Here is a 22,465-nt window from a genome sequence, read left to right as displayed (position 1 = left end):
CCTATGTAACTTTCCAGTCCTTAGGTACGGATCCGCAAATTAAGTATGGGAAGCCATTGAGAGGATTTCCAGTTCATGATTTCCAATAGCAACGATATAATAACCGTGGCGTCTCCAAACGAACACCAGACGACATCATTCAGATAATGACTGAATTGCATAAGAAAATTACGAGTGACTACAGCCAAGATCCAGTTTTCCATCGCAGTCAGGTGACGTGGGTGACGGGAGTTAATTATTTTCGCTCCACAAGGATGAGAACGCAACCGTCCCTTCTCCCTGTGCGAACCGTAATTTGCATTTTACGTGGATCGTGAACCCCCTTCCCCACCATTTCCCCACAGCTCCTCACCATCTGATAGCGTTCAGTATGCTAAAACATAAATAAGGACCCGGATAAGAGTTTATAAACTGATTTGAGAAGAGTTATTATCGGAAATGCTTCTAGATGGAACTGTATATTCTTTTAGAGATCAAGAAAAGCTATCCTTCTGTAAACTGAGGTGGCACCTACAAGTCTCCCAATAATTCACTGTACATTTTGGTTAACTCAGTGCCTATGACGTCTCAAAATCAAGTGCAAATCTCTATGGGGAGGGCATCTAAAGCAACCGATTTTTATATGGTAGGATAGGTGGCGAAAATTTTTTCACTGGTTGGCTACAAGGTCGGCGTCTTCATTCGGAGTGACTGTGGTAGAATAATGGATAAAAGGGACCGTCCTACCTTCGAATCAGTTGCCGACTCAGTGTAAAAATCCGTATATTATTGCATCCTGTAGTTTTTTATGTTGCTTGATGATCGTATTTGTGCCGTCATTCGTTTTTAAAAATGTGGAATAATTTTTATTAGCCCCTCTTAGCTTCCCTGATTACTTGGTATACTGACATATTTTCCTGCTTACTTTCAATAGGAGAAGGGGCTAGAGACTGTCGCACTAAGATCGCGAGTTTTGCTTCAGTGCGTTTTATCCTAGATCTATTATCGCATGTAGTGGCTAGTGGCTGTATGGTCGGCGGAGGCATAAAAAGTTATACTCTAAGGTATGTTTCTCTAACACTTTTCATATGGGCGAGTTGAATTGTGTATTTTGTATCTGCAGCTCTGCAAACTGTAGCCTCCCCTTCCCCCCCCCCCCCCCCCCCCCACCCCATATGCATGTTAGATATCTGAATTGGGAGCGAAGATATCGTTTCCTTGTACCTTTGACCTCCTGCTACAGTTCTTCTTCCTCCAAAACTGACACGTTGAACTGTCAATATTTTTTGTTTAGCATGCTGCGCGGTTATGTGAAATTCGCAGCGATCCGAGAAGTTAAGGGACCAAGTTTCACAGTCAGTTACCAGTTATTCGTGAAGCCTTTCCTTGCATACACCCTGTCTAGCCAGATTGACGAATTAGTGGATACATTTGTGTATCATCTAGCGTGCGGACGAAAGTAGCATCAAGTATCCATTAAATCTGCTTCATTAGTTAGCAAAAATAGCTCCTCGTAAAATCTGAAATTTGAAACCTGATCGTCTTGACTTAATACTCAATTAAAATTAGCACCTAAAATTATGTTCAAACGAGCATCCGGCATTAACTTGACAATTTCATCACGGATCAGGTTGCCTGTCTCACGTTTCCCGCTGGATCCAGTGCAAGCACATACATTTACCAGAAGCAGATCATATACAGGGTGTTACAAAAAGGTACGGCCAAACTTTCAGGAAACATTCCTCACACACAAAGAAAGAAAATATGTTATGTGGACATGTGTCCGGAAACGCTTACTTTCCATGTTGGAGCTCATTTTATTACTTCTCTTCAAATCACATTAATCATGGAATGGAAACACACAGCAACAGAACGTACCAGCGTGACTTCAAACACTTTGTTACAGGAAATGTTCAAAATGTCCTCCGTTAGCGAGGATACATGCATCCACCCTCCGTCGCATGGGATCCCTGATGCGCTGATGCAGCCCTGGAGAATGGCGTATTGTATCACAGCCGTCCACAATACAAGTACGAAGAGTCTCTACATTTGGTACCGGGGTTGCGTAGACAAGAGCTTTCAAATGCCCCCATAAATGAAAGTCAAGAGGGTTGAGGTCAGGAGAGCGTGGAGGCCATGGAATTGGTCCGCCTCTACCAATCCATCGGTCACCGAATCTGTTGTTGAGAAGCGTACGAACACTTGGACTGAAATGTGCAGGAGCTCCATCGTGCATGAACCACATGTTGTGTCGTACTTGTTAAGGCACATGTTCTAGTAGCACAGGTAGAGTATCCCGTATGAAATCATGATAACGTGCTCCATTGAGCGTAGGTGGAAGAAACTAAAATGAGCTCTAACATAGAAATTAAGCGTTTCCGGACACATGTCCACATAACATATTTTCTTTATTTGTGTGTGAGGAATGTTTCCTGAAAGTTTGGCCGTACCTTTTTGTAACACCCTGTATATTTGCAGTTGTTGCTCTTCCAGATTCAAGTATAGTTTGTGCCATACATAGGTTTTCCTTATTTTAACAATATTGCCGTTCCGCTCTTGTTTCCATTGTTCAACATTGTCTCATACTCGAACGTGTCCGCTATTTTCGTCGTAATAACATTTTGGATCAGCGCTATGTCAATGTCGGCGGCATGAAAATAGTGTCATCAACATTGTAACTTCACGTCTTGTTTCCATTAAACGTAGCAATTTTGTACATCGTCATCATTCAACAATATTACTAATCACGCTCAGTGTCTTCCGACCACGCAATCTCCATCCCGGTTTCTCGTTATTTTCAGTATCTGTTGTGCTGAAACAGTGAAGGCTGTCTCCATTTCTTTAGGTTCTTATCATCTCAGTGCTATCGTATCAGTGGCTGCCATCTGGATTTCTTCATGGTTCGTGTGACTGTCCGCATTCTTGTTGGGGCTAACTTAACTGGTTGGCAGCCCAGTCATAGTCGGGATTCTCGGCACCTCGTCAGCCGGCAGCTGCTCCACTTGCACCTGTCATCAGTCAGTGCGGACGTAACCAGGAGAGTCACGCCGCTTTTACACGATCGACTTTCTTGTCTCTATTGACAGAGTGAGTCTTCTACAGAAGCCCTGGTGTTTTATACCTGTAGTTAGTACCGCCTGTTTCGAGTGGTCGATTTCATTTACACGATGGAAACAAAATTGTGTGTGTTGCGGGAACTGTCTGCTGTGCATTTTGGCGTCTGAGCAGTGAAAGTGAGGTTATGAGAGACAATAATTTTTACGAAAAAATCGAAATATAGTAACAAAATTTAGAAACAAGCAATGATAATAGAGTTTATTAATGACCTAAGCAGAATTCATAGCGGAAGTTCTTGTCAAAGGTAGTGTAGTAACTTCCTCCTGAGAACTGAAAGAATAGGAAAAGTGTCATGCAAACATCAGAATATATACTTTTATTTGCTCGAAAAAATATATACTTACAAACACATCAGATAATATATAGAACGCAGGAAATAGCGTCTTTTTGATTTATTCTTTGCTTCTTGTTTTTTTGCTAAGTGCCAAATAACATCGAAAATTATTTTTCTCGTCAAACAGTTCTGACTTTTTCATTGTTAAAATAATTTTCGTTAAAATACTTTGATCTATTTACGTTTTTATTTATATACAGTGTAGGCTTTTTCTCTGTAAAACGTACATACCTTTTTGCTTTCAGATATTTCGTCTCTCTTGTAGGAGAACACGAGTAGTAAACAATACCAGGACCTTGTGTAGCTGTTCAATGTGTTACGAAAACAAAGCGAACAACACAGAAACTACTTTGCAGAAGCTACGATGTGGCATAAAGTTAAAACAAACAGGAATTTTGTCGGACGGCATAATCATGTTGCACAATGATTCCCAGACTCACACTGCCAATCAGACTCAAGCAATTTTGTTGTGAAACATTGCAACACCCTCTACACATCCGGGGTCATTCACTGTGTGATTTTCACATATTTGGCGACTGAAGAAAGCCACGCATGGACGTTGGTTTCAGTTGGATGAGGAAGTGAAAGAGTTAGTGCTGTAGTGGATCCGTCGGTGGCCAATTGCATGCTATGACACAGGAATTAACTGTCTCGTCTCCCACTGGGATAAATGTCTTAACACATGTGGTGATTACTAGTGAATGGAACCATTCCATGGTCCCGTTGGGTCGGGTGTTTGATTTTCATATGATTGCCTCTTGTATTTGCTGGTCCTTTATGACAACGCAGTGTTGCAACTGCACAAATCTGAAGGTTGCTTTGAACACCACAGTGCTTTGTGAGGCGTGGTTCTGTTGGCGGTGGTACGCTCTTACCTCTGACATTTGAACTGATATACCCAACCAGTTATACAGAGACCTAAAGTTTAATGTTGGCTTCAAACCATGGTGCAGTTCGCCATTTTTCACATTAGAAATATTCTCAGAGGGAAAGTTCTTTCTACAGCTACCGCATGAAAGTTTGTGGTCAGGAAGAGAAGGAAATGTCAGAAAATTGTGTAGGTGTTAAATGGCAATGTGGAATGAATAGTAGCCGGCCGGTGTGGCCGAGCGGTTCTAGGCGCTTCAGTCTGGAACCGCGCGACCGCTACGGTCGCAGGTTCGAATCCTGCCTCTGGCATGGATGTGTGTGATGTCCTTAGGTTAGTTAGGTTTAAGTAGTTCTAAGTTCTAGGGGACTGATGACCTCAGAAGTTAGGTCCCATAGTGCTCAGAGCCATTTGAACCACTTGAATGAATAGTACCTTTTGTATTGACACAAAGCAAACTGGAGTTGCCAGTATGTGTACGGAATAATAACTACCTAGACAACATGTAAACGTTATTGTGTTGCTGTATGGTGTTCACAAGTAATTGTCATGTATCCGTATAGTGTATGGTGAAGGGAGGGATATTGTGCAGATGGAGATCTTTCAAGAAATTTGTGGGAAATGAAGGATTTATAAGCACTTGATAAATGATAGACAATGCAGAAATGGAGAGCTGTGTCTTCATTTCACAAACAACTCGTTGGTTGGTTGATTTGGAAGAGGGGACGAAACAGCGATGTCATCGGTCTCATCACAAATAACTTCACTTGTGTGTTGCTACAGAGGTGCCACTATCTGTCAAGACAGTTGTTAACTTGCGAGGACAACGAACTAAAAAAAAACAACTGTAAAGGACCAGATCACAAAAAATATGAAAAGAGAAGAACTGGAAACCTCATAATTCACTACCACGATGTTTAGAGGGAATATTTGAACAATGGAATTCATTAGCTCATAATTTGAGAAGTGTCAGCTCTAAAGGCATATTTCATGTTATTCAAGGCAGGAGGATGTAGAAATATCATCTTTACTCATATCTTTATACCATATATATTAACATTTGATTGAAGAAGTCAGGCGTTTTTTGTTGATGTTACTACGGCAAATACAAAAATAAATAGTAAATAAACTAGCAAAAACTTCTGTGAAGAGTTAGAAATATCTAACTTTTATCTGATTACAAGTATAGAATGGAACTATAAAAACTTTTGACTATGGATTTATGACTAATTTGAAGAAATATGTAAAATTCGATTTATAGGAAAATTACGTACATTATGTCACGCCAAATTTAACAGCTTGTGTTGTGTTTGGCACAGGCTCTGAAGATGGTCAAAAATTCAGTCACTACTGTTTGACTTTAATTATTGTGATTCCAGATGATGAATGAGTCTTGGAGAAAGTGTGGAGCATCTGCAATTCATTTGTAGTGTTTCTGTGATTTTTGTTAGCTTTTTTTCAATTCAGTACTTGCCTGAGAGCCCATACCTCACCTCGAATGTTTAACGGGTTTCATGTTTGTGTTTTAGTGATGCTCCAGCTGCAGATAACACTGCTGCTCCGCAATTTAATTATGTAAATGATTGGAGAGATAAGCTCATAGATAGCACCAAGTTCCGTGTGAAATCAGGACACCAGAATCCTAAGTAAGTTTACTATCTTATTGCTTTCATTCCGCTAATGCATTTTGTTAACCTAACTTTTGAGTATAGTCCCCAAGAATTGCTAGTAGATATTTAATGAAGCAGGGGAATGATAACGTTTATTGCTCATGCTGCTACATTTTTCGGAGCTGTGCACTGACTGTATATTATTCAGTTATAATTACCCTCCTGAGATACAGATCAGTTAATTCCTCAAACCATCTTCTGTTGAATGCCTACACTGGTCAACAGTATCTTATTTAAATCCATCATTCTTAGTTTTATTGGCAGAATTTCATGTATTCTTCTCCTTTAGTACGTTAGCTATTTCTTCACTTACCAAAAGTTTGAAATCATTCATTTAGTGCAAGTTTAGTTTAGGAGCAGAATGCATAAAAGACAGATACTAGGATTTAGGAAGTTTGCATGCCTTGTAAATCTGGCAATATTTTTATTCTTTACACTAATTGTAGAGTTGTATATGAAATATTTTGTAACTAATTTTAAACTAATGAGTATCCTATCAGGCCACGCTGAAGTACTGAGCAGCATTTCAGTGGAAAACAAGTTCCATTGCTTGACCTTCAACAGTTATGAAGCCGTGAACATTAAGCAAATGAGAAGAAAAATGGCTCAAGCACATGCCATAGAGAAAGCAAAAATTAAAAATTGAAGAGTAACTAAAAGTAAAAGTGAACTGAAATATTATCAAAATGTTTAAGGTAGCTAAAGTTACAGAAAATCTGGCTTAATGTCGAAAATTAATTTTAAATTTTTTGGAATAGCAACTTATTTTTATTAACATGAAAGGATAACATCTAAAACTACTAAGTCAAAAGGTTCATCAGATAAGCTTCTCTTCGAAAACAAATTCTATTGTAAAAGGCAAGTAGCGTTTGAATAACATCAACGAATATCAGAACATTAGTTTCAAGGTACTATTTGCTAAGTAGTTTTACAATAGGAAACAGGGTGTTTCAAAATGAAGGCTTTGTAGCATTTATTACATTTAAATTACAATTATAAATAATACGTCAAATAAAAGAGCAACTATGACAGTTTTTCTTAAAAGTGTTCAATGTGAGCGCCATCATCACACATCGAGTCGATAGGCGAGTTTTTCCAAAACCTTGATCACTATATGTATAGCAAATTATCGCAACTGTGCTGTTTCTGTAGACGGATAGATCACCTGGTAGCGGAGACGTATACACATCATCCTGTATGAACCCCCAAAGGCAAAAATCGCATGGGGTCAGATCGTGTGTGAACATGAAGATCGTACAAAACTAGCTCTGTCATCCGACCCCTTGCGGCCAATCCAGCGGTCGGGTACAATGTCGTTTGACCAGTCGCGTGCTGAGTTATGGCAATGAGATGGCGCACGTTTTTGCTGCCGAGAAACAGCAGTTACAGTTGCTTCGCCGAAAAAGTTGAGAGGAGTATCGTTGTAACTGTACCGTCTCGTCGGAATTTGCTTACCCCCGGATACAAACATTACGTGTATTCACATTTCCATTTAGGTGAAATGTCGATTCACCAATGAAGACGAAACGATCCAGAAAATCTTCATCTCACGCAGCAAAATTTCGTTTGCGAAGCTGGAACGTAAACTGTAGTATATATGCTTTAGAGCTTGTAACAACTGCGAACGACAAGGACGAACGCACTTCTTGGGACTACGTGCGATAGACTGTCACTCGTTCAAGAGGTTTTTCATTCATTCTTGGTCGTTCCATACTCTTCCCTTTGTGCATGGGTATACAAACAAATCTGTTTGAGTTGCTCTTTCATTTGATGTGTTATTTATAATTATTAGTTGAATCTAACAAATGCTACCAAGCCTTGAAACCCGTATATTCGTTTTGAGCCACCCTGTATAACATTCCTACAAATAAATGATAAACCACTAAACGCCCGTGGTTTGTCTGAACATCATATTACTTTACAAGGCATGGCTCCGTGACTCTTGGCAGTTATATGCTTGTATCTTCACCAATGGTGAATCACTTCACTTAACGTTAATGGGAAAATGGCAATGGTGAAAGTCATGTTAAACATTGAGGAAAAATCCTGAAAGAATGAATTTCTATTCACTAAAGATGTGTATAACTAGGAAACCACTCTGAAGACTCTAAAATAGAGAAATGGACAAATATAAACATTTAAATATAATAGTCATGCACTACAAAATAACCTACTGGGGGGGGGGGGGGGACAATGCTGTGAATTCTTCTTTGGTTTTGTAACGAATTAGAGCTGTGTCTTGTTTCATTGAGTCAACTGAATTCTTCGTAGGAACGAGGGTAGATGGCAATACCTCATCATGAGGAGGCTATTAAAACACAATCACATCAATTTATATAAGACAGAAAGCAAACAAAACGTAAACCTTGGTTATGGATGTCAGTTATTAATTATATTCACCAATTCTGCTGAATATTTCTTCACACTAAAGCTCTCAAGGAAATGTGAGTATTTCTAGGCACTAATAACAACATTTGGCATTCACATTACTTATCTACTTGCATAGTTTTACAGGCAAAAATCTGTGTGACATTTGTTTGTTTATTTATTTATTTTTTTGGCACAGCAAGGGGTAGTTACACACATTAAATATCATTCCTCCTCTCATAGTGGTTTGAGATATTTAAATTTATTAATGTTTTCTCAGGTGATGCACTTTAAGCATTGGCAAATTCATCATATGGTTACTGTCATTATGATCTATTTCTTAAATTACAGTTTATTTATGCTGCCAAAATAAAACTCTGCAACGTTTCTGTGTATCTTAAAAAAAAGATGGATGGATCATCTGTCACAATTTGATGAAATAATAACTGACACTCTTTTATGTTCCAGTTGTCAGTTCTACTGTTAATAACGTACTTTTACTCATATTTTACAGTTGTGTAGCCATAAAATTACTATTTTTCATATTATCTTCTAATGTATTTAGTAATGTCATTCTGTAATACAATTCAGTGACTGCTTTATTTATTCTCCTGCCAAAATTCATGGCATTTTTTTTGTTTCTGCCTTTTCTACAACTAAAATTATTTCTTATTAGGTCCTTTAAATCATTTGTGTGAACCCACCCCTCTCCCCTAAACTACAAAACCAATTTAGAAAGAATTACACACGCCACACGCACGCAGGCACACACACACACACACACACACACACACACACACGCACACACACACACACACACACAACACATCAAGTGATTTTGTGCATTATGTATGAATGCCAGTATAAGTAGTCCCATAAGAGTGGGCAATACTTACATATTTTAAAAAGTTACTTTTATGTGGAGACACTGCTCAGATTGCAGTTCTTTCCTTGACGTTCACCATGTGATTTTTTATAGTGTACATGGTATTTCAGCACATGTGCTCACTAATATGAAGTGCACTGGGACATACATGGGCTTATTGTGACGTAGATGATCTGATATTTGCTCAAAATAAAAATCTGTTATTAAGATTATGACTCTGTTCTGGTAGTCACTGAATAGTTAATTAACAGTTTTTTTTGTAAAATAAATACATACAGTTACTAAAGTTTTACTAGAGAAATTTTGTGCTATGTCTTACACAGTGTAATGCCTAGTTCTATCAGGGATTATAGAACAGCTAATATACTGAATTTTCTATCACTAAAACTGACTACAGTTCTTTGATGATGTTCAAATTAAACTGTTGGGCAGTTAAGGCAAACTGCTGATGTTTGTGTGCATTCTCACCAAACTGTGAATTAGGTATTTTGACATGTATCATTAGCAATAAAGATTTCCTTCTTTGATGAATACAATTTTCAGGATTCTGGCAGATATAAAGCTTATCTGATATAAATTACAAGGTGCCATCACAATAAAATTTCTCTCATTTAATGATTACTGATGCAAACAGTATGGACTTGGGAATATTGTCATTGAGATAACATGTCCTTGTGATTATCAGGAACGTGAAGAGGATCAGTTGTCTGTGGATGTGCATTCTATGCCTGACTGAATTCTTAAAAACAAGTGGTTCAAGGTGATGACTGAGTTCTGATATAACTTTTGCTCAGTTGAGCTCTAAAAGTTTTTGCACCAGTTGTCATCACTGTTCAGGAAATGTGATACTGAAGATTAATTTTCGATCTATACTTCATGAATTATATTTTGCGCTAAGTTATTTATGTCGTTATTGTTTTAAACCTTCTTCTTCTTGTTATAGCCAACAAAGAGGCAAGTTTCGAAGCATTTGCTGCAGCTAACTGCTCTCCAACACTCTGCCATCACTGAAAGTCACTGAGTGAGGTGACATTGCACTTAAGACAATGGACTCACATTTGATAGCAGCAGGGATCAAAATCCACATTGCTGTCCACATTGAGGTTTTCTATGATTTCCCTAAATCATTCTTGGTGAATGCTAGGATGGTTCCTAAACTAGTCTGTAGCCAGTTTCTTTCCTTATCCTCCATTTCTGAGTTTATGCCAAACCTCTCATTACATACTGGAATCTTCCTTCATTTTCGTATACATAGTGTGAAAATCTCCCTTGCATCTTACCAACTGCACAGGTGAGTGTGTGACGGCCTTCCTAGCTTTGTAAAATCTACTTTTCTTAATAGAACGAGAAAAAAATCTGCACTGCATGAATTGTGTTACCACCTCACACTTAGAGAAAGATATGTCAGTATTTCCATTAAATTTGATCTCTAGTGAAGGCAGTTGAGATATCGTCTCTTCATAACTGAATTCCAGTTGTATTTCAATTTTTAGGCTGCCCTCCCCAATGTATTCTTTGATATTTTCCATTTCTTACACAATATTGTTAATATGCTTCTTCCGCATTCCACTCATTTGGTTCTTGTTGAATAATACACTGAAGAGCCAAAGAAACAGGTAAACCTGCCTAATATTGTGTAGGGCCCCCGCGAGCATGCAGAAGTGCCGCAACACGACGTGGCATGGACTCGACTAATGTCTGAAGTAGTGCTGGAGGGAACTGACACCATGGATCGTGCAGGGCTGTCCAGAAATCTATAAGACTACGAGAGGGTGGAGAGCTCTTCTGAACAGCACGTTGCAAAGCATCCCAGTGAAAGTGCTTAAACTCAGAAGAGTGTTCCAGGAGCCACTCTGTAGCAATTATGAGCGTGTCGGATGTCGCATTGTCCTGTTGGGATTGCCCAAGTCCGTCGGAATGCACAATGGACATGAATCTATGCAGGTGATCACATAGGATGCTTACGTACGTGACACCTGTCAGAGTCGTATCTAGACATATCAGTGTCCACATCACTCCAAGTGCACACACTACATCTACATCTACATTTATACTCCGCAAGCCACCCAACGGTGTGTGGCGGAGGGCACTTTACGTGCCACTGTCATTACCTCCCTTTCCTGTTCCAGTCGCGTATGGTTCGCGGGAAGAATGACTGTCTGAAAGCCTCCGTGCGCGCTCTAATCTCTCTAATTTTACATTCGTGATCTCCTCGGGAGGTATAAGTAAGGGGAAGCAATATATTCGATACCTCATCCAGAAACGCACCCTCTCGAAACCTGGCGAGCAAGCTACACCGCGATGCAGAGCGCCTCTCTTGCAGAGTCTGCCACTTGAGTTTATTAAACATCTCCGTAACGCTATCACGGTTACCAAATAACCCTGTGACGAAAAGCGCCGCTCTTCTTTGGATCTTCTCTATCTCCTCCGTCAGACCGATCTGGTACGGATCCCACACTGATGAGCAATACTCAAGTATAGGTCGAACGAGTGTTTTGTAAGCCACCTCCTTTGTTGATGGACTACATTTTCTAAGCACTCTCCCAATTAATCTCAACCTGGTACCCGCCTTACCAACAATTAATTTTATATGATCATTCCACTTCAAATCGTTCCGCACGCATACTCCCAGATATTTTACAGAAGTAACTGCTACCAGTGTTTGTTCCGCTATCATATAATCATACAATAAAGGATCCTTCTTTCTATGAATTCGCAATACATTACATATGCCTATGTTAAGGGTCAGTTGCCACTCCCTGCACCAAGTGCCTATCCGCTGCAGATCTTCCTGCATTTCGCTACAATTTTCTAATGCTGCAACTTCTCTGTATATTACAGCATCATCCGCGAAAAGCCGCATGGATCTTCCGACACTATCTACTATCTACTCCACACTATTACAGAGCCTCCACCAATTTTAACAGTCCCCTGCTGACATGCAGGGTCCATGGATTCATGAGATTGTCTCCAAACCCGTACACGTCCATCCCATCGATACACTTTGAAATGAGACTCGTCCGACCAGGCAATATGTTTCCAGTCATCAACGTCCAATGTCGTTGTGGACGTGTGCAGCCGAGGCGGAAAGCTTTTTGTCGTGCAGTCATCAATGGTACACGAGTGGGCCTTCGTTGAATGCTTTGCACGCTAACACTTGTTGACGGCCCAGCATTGAAATCTGCAGCAGTTTGCGGAAGGGTTGCACAATTGTCACGTTGAACGATTCTTTTCAGCCGTCGTTAGTGCCGTTCTCGCAGGATCTTTCTCTGGCCGCAGCTATGTCGGTGATTTGCTGTTTTACCTGATTCCGGATATTCACGGTACACTCGTGAAATGGTCGTTTGGGAAAATCCCCACTTCATCGCTACCTCGGAGACGCTGTGCCCCATTGCTCGCGCGCCGACTATAATGCCACGTCCGAACTTAAATCTCGACAACCTGCCATTGTAGCAGCAGTACCCGATCTTTAACAACTGCGCCAGACACTTCTTGCCTTATGTAGGCGTTACCGACCGCAACGCCGTATTCTGTTTGTTTATATATCTCTGTATTTGAATTCTCATGCCTATTCCAGTTTCTGTGGCGCTTCAGTGTAATATCTCGTATTGTTTTAGACATAATGTCTTTTGGAACAACAATAATAGCTCGTAATAGAAACAGTCGAAATTATTAAGTAGATTATTCAGTTATTTTGATTTGGGTGGTTTTAATAATAGTTTATAATATTTTGAATATTCTACTGGATTGATTAAAGTCTATGACTTTTACAGTAATGATTTAATTTGGAAACTTCCTTTTATTTTCCTCCTGTAAATAGTAACATTCCCTGAAAGAGTAATGTATGTCTCAGTTTCTGCTGGGAATACTTACTGTGATGAATATCTTTGCACTTTTCCTGTGATTTTCATGCAGACAGTATTTTCATGAAAATTGTCTAAGTCATAACAATTCTAGCATCATGCTAAAAGTCCGTTCAAATTAAGAATTACTGGAAAAATGTAGACTGGACAGATGTACACAATATATGTGGAGCAAATGGGCAAGTATATTATATTCTAAAGTATAATCATATACAAGTTTTAAAATTTATTAAGAGTGTACATAACGAAAGTCGATTTATTACAGTATTAAACCATATTAGAAGCTGTACTGCAAAACTTTATATAAACTCATAAAGAAAAATAACTTTCCCTAGAAGCAGTCTAGCAGAAACCAAAGAAATAATTATGATACAGTAAAAACAAAGAGTAACAAAACAGACCAGGGAAACTGGAAATTTACATTACATGTATGTAGTGGGATTATGACAGGTAGCCCCCACATTATGAATACTTTTAATATTTTTTAATGATTCAGTTTTTAATAGTTTCTTAGTGGGCAGCAAAATTTACAAATATAAGTGTTTATAAACACCTGGAAATTCTCATCTGTAGTCTAACTCAGCAAAAAAGTGCTTAGTGTTGTGAACTTAAAAAAGAATTAATGATTAATTTCAAGTCAGTAGTAAGACAACCAATATAATTTCCTGATGCTGTGAAATGCACAAACTTGCAGAATAACTCTCTCCACAGTACTAATTTCCCAGAAATACTTGAATATATTTTAGTCAATGCAATTCATGACTGCAGGAATCAAAGTGGTATGTATGATGAACGTATGCATTAGGACAGTGTGGCGAAATTTGGTGTTAATGGGCTGTGGAAACAGATGACCGACGCGAGTGCCTTTGCTGCACCTGCAGTGCCTCGCCTGGGCTCGTGACCAAATCGGTTGGACCCTAGTCTGATAAGTCTGACCCTGGTCTGATAAGTCCCGATTTCAGTTGGTAAAAACTGATGGTAGGGCTTGAGTGTAGCGCAGACCTCACAAAGTCATTAACCCAGATTGTCAACAAGGCACTCTGTAAGATGCTGGTGGCTCCATGATGGTGTGCCTTATGTTTACATGGAATTCACTGGGTCCTGTGGAAGTTTGGCTACTTGGAGTCCATTTGCAGCCATCTATGGAAATCATTTTCCCAAATATCGGTGGAATTTTATGGATGACAGTGCACAATGTCATCGCCTACAATTGTTTGCGACTGGTTTGAAGAACATCTGGACAATTGGAGAGAATGGTTTGACCACTCAGATCGTCCGACATGAATCCTATCGAACATTTATGGAACATAATCGAGAGATCACTTCGTGCACAAAATCATGCACTGCCAACACTTTCACAATCACGGACGGCTTAGAGGCAGCATGGCTCAGAATTTCTGCAGAGCACTTCCAACGACTTGTTGAGTCCATACCACGTCGAGTTGCTGCACTACACCGGTCAAAAGCAGGTCCGACACGGCGTTAGGAGACATCGCATGACTTTTGTCATCTCAGTGTATGTCTGTGTGCTGTCCTGTACAGTAGTCCAGTAGCATTTTAGGACTACCACGAAAATATGGAAATCTGACAGTGGGATTAGATGCAAAAAGAAGCGCATTGAATAAATTATTCAGTGTCACGTATTAACACAATCGAAGCGAGTATTCGTAAAAAATTGTTAGAAGCAGAAAAATACGAGTATTAGGAAGTGTGCAGTTCTGCAATTTCTTCAGATGTACAGGGGATGCCATGAGTATGTGGCACAGGTAAAGTCCCTACTCGTTCGGCGCTCGGTAGTTGGCCCCGAGGCCGGTGGTCTCTCCCTGCCATGGGATGTGGTGTGTGGGGCATCAAAGTGGTAGAGCACAGCGTAACCGCAAGTCGGTGAGCTGCGAGCGCAGCAACAGCATTCAGTCTCGTGTATGACAGCGGACCAGTCGGAAATTGAAGCCAGCTGCCTTTCAGCTCGGTTTTCAGACTAGGCTGCACCGCTGCGCCTTAAAAGACTCCTCTGCCGCTCTACATCAGACTCCTTCCGAGTCACCGCCACCACCAGCTCGCTTCCTCCTCCAATGGTACGATTCACGACCGATGGCGGTTCGCGCATGTCGAGGCATTGCACTTTTGTTGTTCCCAAGCCTCAGTTATGGCACGCAAATACACATGCTTTGCACTTGATGAAAGCGTATATCCTGCAAATTATGTCTCTCGCATGCTTACGTAGGTAGAATTGGCCTCATACCACCACGAACAGCGATGACGACACGCAACAAATTGAATAAGAACTCACTAAATAACTCGCTACGCTCACGTTTAATGCTCGCAATGGGAACGATATTCAGAACAGAGTGTGAGAACACTATTGAACGCTCATTGGCTGTCGGAGAATGCGTGGCGTAGTTGTGCCGAACAAGCTTAACGCGACCGCCATCGTTCGTGAATCTATCAATGCGTCTACCACAAGTTGTCTGCAGCCAACCGTCAATCTTCTCCGAGGTGCATGCCCCAAGATCCTGCGGTCCTGCTGCTATCCAATGTACTGCCGGACAGCAAGACAACACCTGCGATATAAGGCCACCTCCAACCTAGACTTGTCTCCCCAGCCGGCATGCTCCTGGAGTCGACGGCTCAGCTGTACCACGATAACTCAGGAGCCAACCATTCCAGAACAGACACGGTAGACAGTGTGCTCTCCGTGCATCCTGCGCTGCACCCGATGCGTTGACAGTTCGCTGATGCCCATGGCCCGGACTGTCTTCAAGTTCGGATTGCTTCGCAGGCATACTGCTCCGCACGATCACTCATCGACTCATAGTGGTGCTGTGCTCTGCATGCCCTCTGCTGAAGTGGGAATAGACCTCGAGTCTCGGTACGATCTACCAAGCAGGGCAGGACTTAAAGGGAAGCTTCGGGTCGAGGCCAACATAATTTGCACCCCTGAAGTATATAGATTACACCTGCAAAATGATTTTTTGGTTGTGAAAATACAGGGTGTTTCAAAAAGAATGACTTGATTTCAAAACAGCATCTTTATTGATAAAAACATACTACAAACATGGGATAAGTTGCTAAATACTCACAAAATCTTGAAGTTTTAGCTATGCTCTCACAAATGCTCTATGAGTCCACCAGCACCAGTATTGACAACATCTAGACGGTAGCTAAATTCGTCATAAACTTTACACAATATATCTGATTTTACAGAAGTTGTGGCGGCTGTTATTCTGTTCTTCACTTCTTCTATGTCACGAGGTAAAGGGGAGATGAAAACACTTTCATTCACTTATTCTCACAAGAAAAAACTGCAAGGGGTCATGTCTGGCTATCTTGGAGACCAACAAAGCAGGGCAATGTCTCGGGGTCCCGTGCACTCTGTCCAGCGTTGAGATATCTTCAAATGCTTTGTCCATCACTTCAGAAGGACTCCGATGACTTCACCTTCCAACGGGCTGGATGTATATCACACTGGCACAATAACGTACGTCAGTTTCTCAATGACACTCTGCCTCAATGCCGGATAGGGCTCATGGGACACCGAGACTAAATAACTCGCTACGCTCACGTTTAATGCTCGCAAGATTGCCAGACACGACTTCATGCGATTTTTTCTTGTGGGGACATGTGAAGCAAAGTGAGTTCATCTCCCGTTTACCGCGTGGTATAGGAGAAGTGAAGAACAGAATAACAGCCGCCATAACTTCTGTAAAAGCAGATACATTGTGTAGAGTTCATGACGAATTTAGCTATCACATAGATGTTGTTCGTGCTGCTGCTGGTGGACTCAAAGCATTTGTAATAGCATAGCTAAAACTTTAAGATATTTTGAGTATTTTGCAGTTCATCTCATTTTTGTAATATGTTTTTATCAATAAATATGAAATTTTGAAATCGAGTCATTCTTTCTGAAACACCCAGTATTTTTGAAGTTACAATGTGTTGAATGGAACTGCGAATTTAGGCAGCTGTAGGCGCTTGATGAATTAGTTCACGAAAAGCTTAGACCAGTATATGAATTTCTGTCTAATGGAGTTTTGCTTGAAATATGCACCGGTGCCAATACGCAAAATAACAACGAGAGCTTCAACGCGTGCATTTGGAAACTCGTAGGGAAACATCCTCATTGTAGAGCAAAAGCTGTTGAAATAGCTGCACATGTAGCTGCAGGTATATTCAACAATGTTTATTCACCTATTCCGAAGACCATGAACCTGTTAGGAACTGTCATAGCGGCAGATTTCGTGGAGATACCTGACAGGAAACGCGTAAACACAACAGAGCGAGAAATGACTCAGTTTGTTAAAAGAGCCCATACTGACAAATACAGCACGAAATTTAGAACCAAAGCATGTTTGAGGAAGATAAAGGACGCCTCAATGATCCTAACATCGCAAATTAACCGTATGTTTTGAAACAACGTTTGTTTTGTTACTCCAAACGTTAATCTCGTTTTCTCGAAACAAAATTTTTCAACGCGCAGAGCGCTCTGGAGCTTCTACAGGTTAACCAATTCATTTGAATATTCATAATGGAGGATAATTAAGTTTAGAACCTAGAAAAACACGTCAAGGAAGTGACGTGTTTTTCAAACAGCTACCATTTTTCTGTTTCGAGGTACTTTTCAAACCCCATCACTATGGTCCCCCAAATTCATTCTGAGATAAAAAATATTTTTCAGTACTTGAATGCATATATAATAAAGTGGTAAAACCTTCATTTTAATGAAAACAATCGTCGTATGAAAGAAAAATTCTAAACTTCACCCATTTTTCCTGTCTCTCAACCAGAACCTTCCCGTAGCCATGCCGTGTAATCATGGCAGAAGGGCACTGAATTGAGGTTAGGAGAAAACTTATGTTAGAGAAGCTTTCTTAAGATTTCCTTCCTGATTTTGGATCTGGTTGCTTGTAGGTCAGTTAGAGAAGAGATAAGAAGTTGACGAAGTGTACTATGTCTCCATCTTCATTGGATACGTTACCTAACGCAGCCTTTGCTTCACGAACCACCACGTTACCACTGAGCTAGGGAGTCACTATTTATCCCTCATCCCCACCCCCGTCTCTTATTGTTAGAGTAGACAGGTAACTTGCGAAGAAAAAAATAGTTTTAGCTTCTCCACGGTACGACCTTTCTGCACAAAAAACTTAAAACAAACAACAGATTGTCACACCTTCAGTGAGAACCGTTCAGAATGTCAGCTGAATTAACAATAACATATCAAGTAAATTCTGTAGGATTATTTTGCACTACTGCAGAAAGTGTGTCACCAGTTACAGGGCCTCCAACTATATTCTGCAATGTTGCCAAGTATCAATAACACTATTGCCAGGAAGAACACGTTTCCACAGCCCGTATCTTTCTTGTGGTGAGCGTAAACTGTATTCCACTTGAGGGGCACAACCTGTGCTACAAAGGCGCAACACAGGCAGCTGCCGAGTTCCCTGTGGGTCGCACTAGCGAAAGAATAGGAAAATGGTTTTATACCCATTTCTGTAACTAGGAGAGTTACGAATAATATTCGGAGGCACCGAATGCAATCAGCACACCATAAATTACGAACAAGAGCATTTTTTTGAGTGTTTCTCGTCTTCAGAAACTATTTTGCTTTTTGTTTTTATGTCTTAAGTATACGGCAAAATGAAAAGTTCAGTCACATAACTTAATTCACTTATTATTTATTTTTAACCTTACCTGTCTTCATACTGTAAACATTATGAATGGAGAACGCATTTTGTTCACTTCATTATCATGCTCTTACAACAGTTTTTCGTAAGGATGCTTTCATAGTCACTACCCGCAAAATAAAGGAATACAAAAAAAGACGAAAACACTAAGTGCGGCATCCACAGAAATATTTTGTAAACTACAAATAAAATAGAAGTTTCAAAAGAAGCAAGTTTGGCTGCAAAGGCTGTCAAGAAATGAAACCAGTGAATGTCTGCTGTGCAAGTTCGATTCCAGCGTATCATAACATGAAAGGAGCGGCAATTCTCGCCAGAAAATGTAAAAAAAACAAAAAAACAAAAACAAAGTATTGCCTAGAATATGTCATGCATAAGCAAAATTGTGAATGAGTCTCTAATAATCAAAAGGGCAGAAAGTATTCTGTATCATGAACTTGTAATGATTAAAATATCACCACTGTCGTTGCTTTGTCAAAAAAAGCGGAAAGCGCCTGATGAATGAGCTTTTGAATCTGTATTATGCTTAGGACAGAGAGGAACCGAACTAACAATAAGAGAGTCACGAAGCTGTGCGAGAGGCGGAGTTTCTAAGTAGCACTTTGCCGGTGTTGCAGTTTGCTCTTCATGTAGTTCCTGGAGGTTTCTTACTGACGGCACTCTAAACTGCAGCAATATTCACATGAGGATTATTGCAGTGTAATTGCTATTACAGGCTGATACATTTACTATAATTCAGCTTACGGCTGAATATGACTTAGTCTATAATGCTAATCTGAATTTCATTCACTCTGCTGATGACATAAACTGGGCTCCGAGCAGCTTTGATTGTTAAGTAGCCTGCCTTGTGAAATTCGGCAAGTGTCGTGTCGGCTCACAATCTGATCTGAATGCAGACGTGAACAAAGCGCTTCACTTTTTCAAGGCATCATCTCTTCTTAGCAGCACGTTGCGCACTATAATAATTGTTAAAATAATGTAGGCTCATTCTGCTAAAGCACTCAACGGCAGCATGTTCTTAAATTTAAAAAAATAAAAAATGGGTTGTTTTGGAAATCAGCCTTATGCAAACACAATTAGTTTATTTTTATATTTCCCCAGACATGTTTCGACACCAATGTGTCATCTTCTTTGAGTTAAATTTTTATTTTCTGTAAAGTACAATATCACATTTGTAATAATAGGCCTACAGTAGTTATTACAAATGTGATATTGTACTTTACAGAAAATAAAAATTTAACCCACAGAAGATGACACATTGGTGTCGAAACATGTCCGGGGAAATATAAAAATAAAAAATGGTTCAAATGGCTCTGAGCACTATGGGACTTAACTTCTAAGATCATCAGTCCCATAGAACTTAGAACTACTTAAACCTAACTAACCTAAAGACATCACACACATCCATGGCCGAGGCAGGATTCGAATCTGCGACCGTAGCGGTCGCGCGGTTCCAGACTGTAGCGTCTTTAACCGCTTGGCCACGCCGGCCGGCTAAAAATAAACTAATTGTGTTTGCATAAGGCTGATTTCCAAAATAGCCCAGTTTTTATATCGCAAACACGGAAGAACGAGAAGAGGAGCTTCAAACATTAGTAAAATGAGTATGAAAAAAATAAATTAAGTTAGTCCTTGGAGTGCCATTTAATCACAGCGACTCACAGTAACATCTGAGAATATGAATGTGGTGGTACAGATTTGCAGGCGATCCTCGAATAGGCGTAGAATATGCAGATGCCTCTGATCAATTATGCCATCTACCATTATTTTTCAACAGCAGTCGCAGACGGTGCGATTATAATCTAGACTTTCTTAAAGCCAGTGTTGCTGTGTTTGAAGACATGCTACATAATGTCTTAAAACTGATGTCAGCTGTAGTTGTAAATAAACTAAATTGTCTAATTCCAACCCTGTTTGTGTAAAGGAAGCAATACAATACATTGAATACTGTCTACATAGTAGTATTTTATTAATTATTAGGTCTAATTATGCAACAGTAATTATAGTGTGAGAGACAATATAACTTAACAAAAGTACTTAAAAATCACAGTTAGTTAAGAAGAATATGAGAAGAAAATAAGTAATGAAACAAGAACAAAAATTAGTGTGTTAAATTAGTTTTGAAGTTGTCTTCTATGTTCATTTCTTTTCATACATTTCGGTTTGCTGATACCCAGTATGTTGGTATTTTCTAGTATTTTCTTTGCTGGAGAGAAAATCATCTACATTCGCGTTCCCTTCAAATACTATCCCTAAATACACCATTTTTGTTGTTGTAGTATAAATAGACCTCGTGTTAGTCTGTGGCTCTGTATGTGTGCCGTTTCTGCAGCGAGCTTTGGCTTATACTACAGTAGCGATCACATGGTACATATTCTCTCATTGCTGTAGTAGCGGCTACCGTATGCAGAAAGGCAGCCACTCTATAAGTGAGGGATGGGAGCAATTATCATTTACGCGTAAATTGACCTCCATGGGAGGTTTCCTTCTTGATGGAATCTATGGATCAGCTCCAGCTGGCTCTCAGACGTTATGGCTACCGGACGCAGACCTGAGGGCGGGCTTCATTCGATACGTCTACAGAATATGTCACTGATTTTCCTCTAATTTCACCGAGCAAAATCATCTAAATATATATAATTATGTACAAACATTGTAAAAACAATAAAGTACTCTGCGCAGGAAAAAATTAGTATATCATTTTAGAGATTTCCAGTTCAATCAAGATTTATTGTTGCAACAGTGCATGAGGAGTACATGAAATGTTTACATTTACAGATCAATAACACAAGCGATTCTGAGGTACCAGATATCGACCCATGTTGCAACACCCGTATTAGTACGTGCTGTAGCCTCCACGGGCGGCAGTGCAGACACTGACTCTGGGATTCAGTCGATAGCACAGATGGCGAATGCTGTCCTGGGATACGTGATACCACGCCTGCTCGACCTGTTCACGTAGTTCTGTAAGAGTTTTTGGTTGACGAGTCGCACGAGTCACTTCTCGTCCATCAACGACATGTGCTCGATTGGAGACAAGTCCTGGGATCGTCCTGGCTAGGGAAGTTAATGCATGTCTTGCAGAGCACGTTGAGCTTCACGTGAAAAAAAAAAAAAAGGTTCAAATTGCTCTGAGTACTATAGGGACATAACTTCCGAGGTCATCAGTCCCCTAGAACTTGGAACTACTTAAACCTAACTAACTTAAGGACATCACACACATCCATGCCCGAGGCAGGATTCGAACCTGCGCGCGGCTCCTGACAGTAGCGCCTAGAACCGCTCGGCCACTCCGGCCGGCGCTTCACGTGCAGTGTGTGGGGGAATATTATCCTGTTGGAACAACACATCATCTTCCTGTTGCAAGAACGGCAAAAGACTGTTTCTAAAAATATTCTGCACGTTCCGACCGCTGGTTAGCGTCCGCTCCAGAAACACCAAATGTGTATGAGAGTTGTAGCTTATCGCACACCAGCCCATAAGACCTGGAGTGGGGCCATTGTGTCTTGGACAGGACGAATGCACTCTACGAAATTGCACGCGCAAACGACCATCACTTACGTGAAAGCAGAATTTGCTTTCATCGCTGAAGACTACGACGCACCATTCCCTCTTCCGATTGATTCTATGACGGGACCAGTCTAGCCGTCCACGTCGACCCTGTGGAGTGAGTGTAAGACGGGCTAGAGGAGTACGTGCCCGC

General features: G+C 40.4%; 1 protein-coding gene across 4 annotated transcripts in view; it reads left to right on the top strand.

The window, feature by feature from the left end:
- Nucleotides 1-22,465, top strand: part of LOC126470100 (transmembrane protein 43 homolog) — a 228,421-nt gene that overhangs the window by 153,303 nt on the left and 52,653 nt on the right. For all 4 annotated transcript variants that reach the window (XM_050097669.1, XM_050097671.1, XM_050097672.1 and 1 more), the window contains exon 4: nt 5,828-5,944. In XM_050097669.1, the coding sequence (XP_049953626.1) occupies nt 5,828-5,944 (117 nt within the window). The remainder of the gene's footprint in view (nt 1-5,827; nt 5,945-22,465) is intronic.

The sequence above is a fragment of the Schistocerca serialis genome, chromosome 3 (genome assembly GCF_023864345.2).
Source record: "Schistocerca serialis cubense isolate TAMUIC-IGC-003099 chromosome 3, iqSchSeri2.2, whole genome shotgun sequence".
NCBI classification, from domain to species: domain Eukaryota; kingdom Metazoa; phylum Arthropoda; class Insecta; order Orthoptera; family Acrididae; genus Schistocerca; species Schistocerca serialis.
Note: the sequence above shows the minus strand (reverse complement) of the source record. Positions and strands in the feature narration are given on the sequence as shown.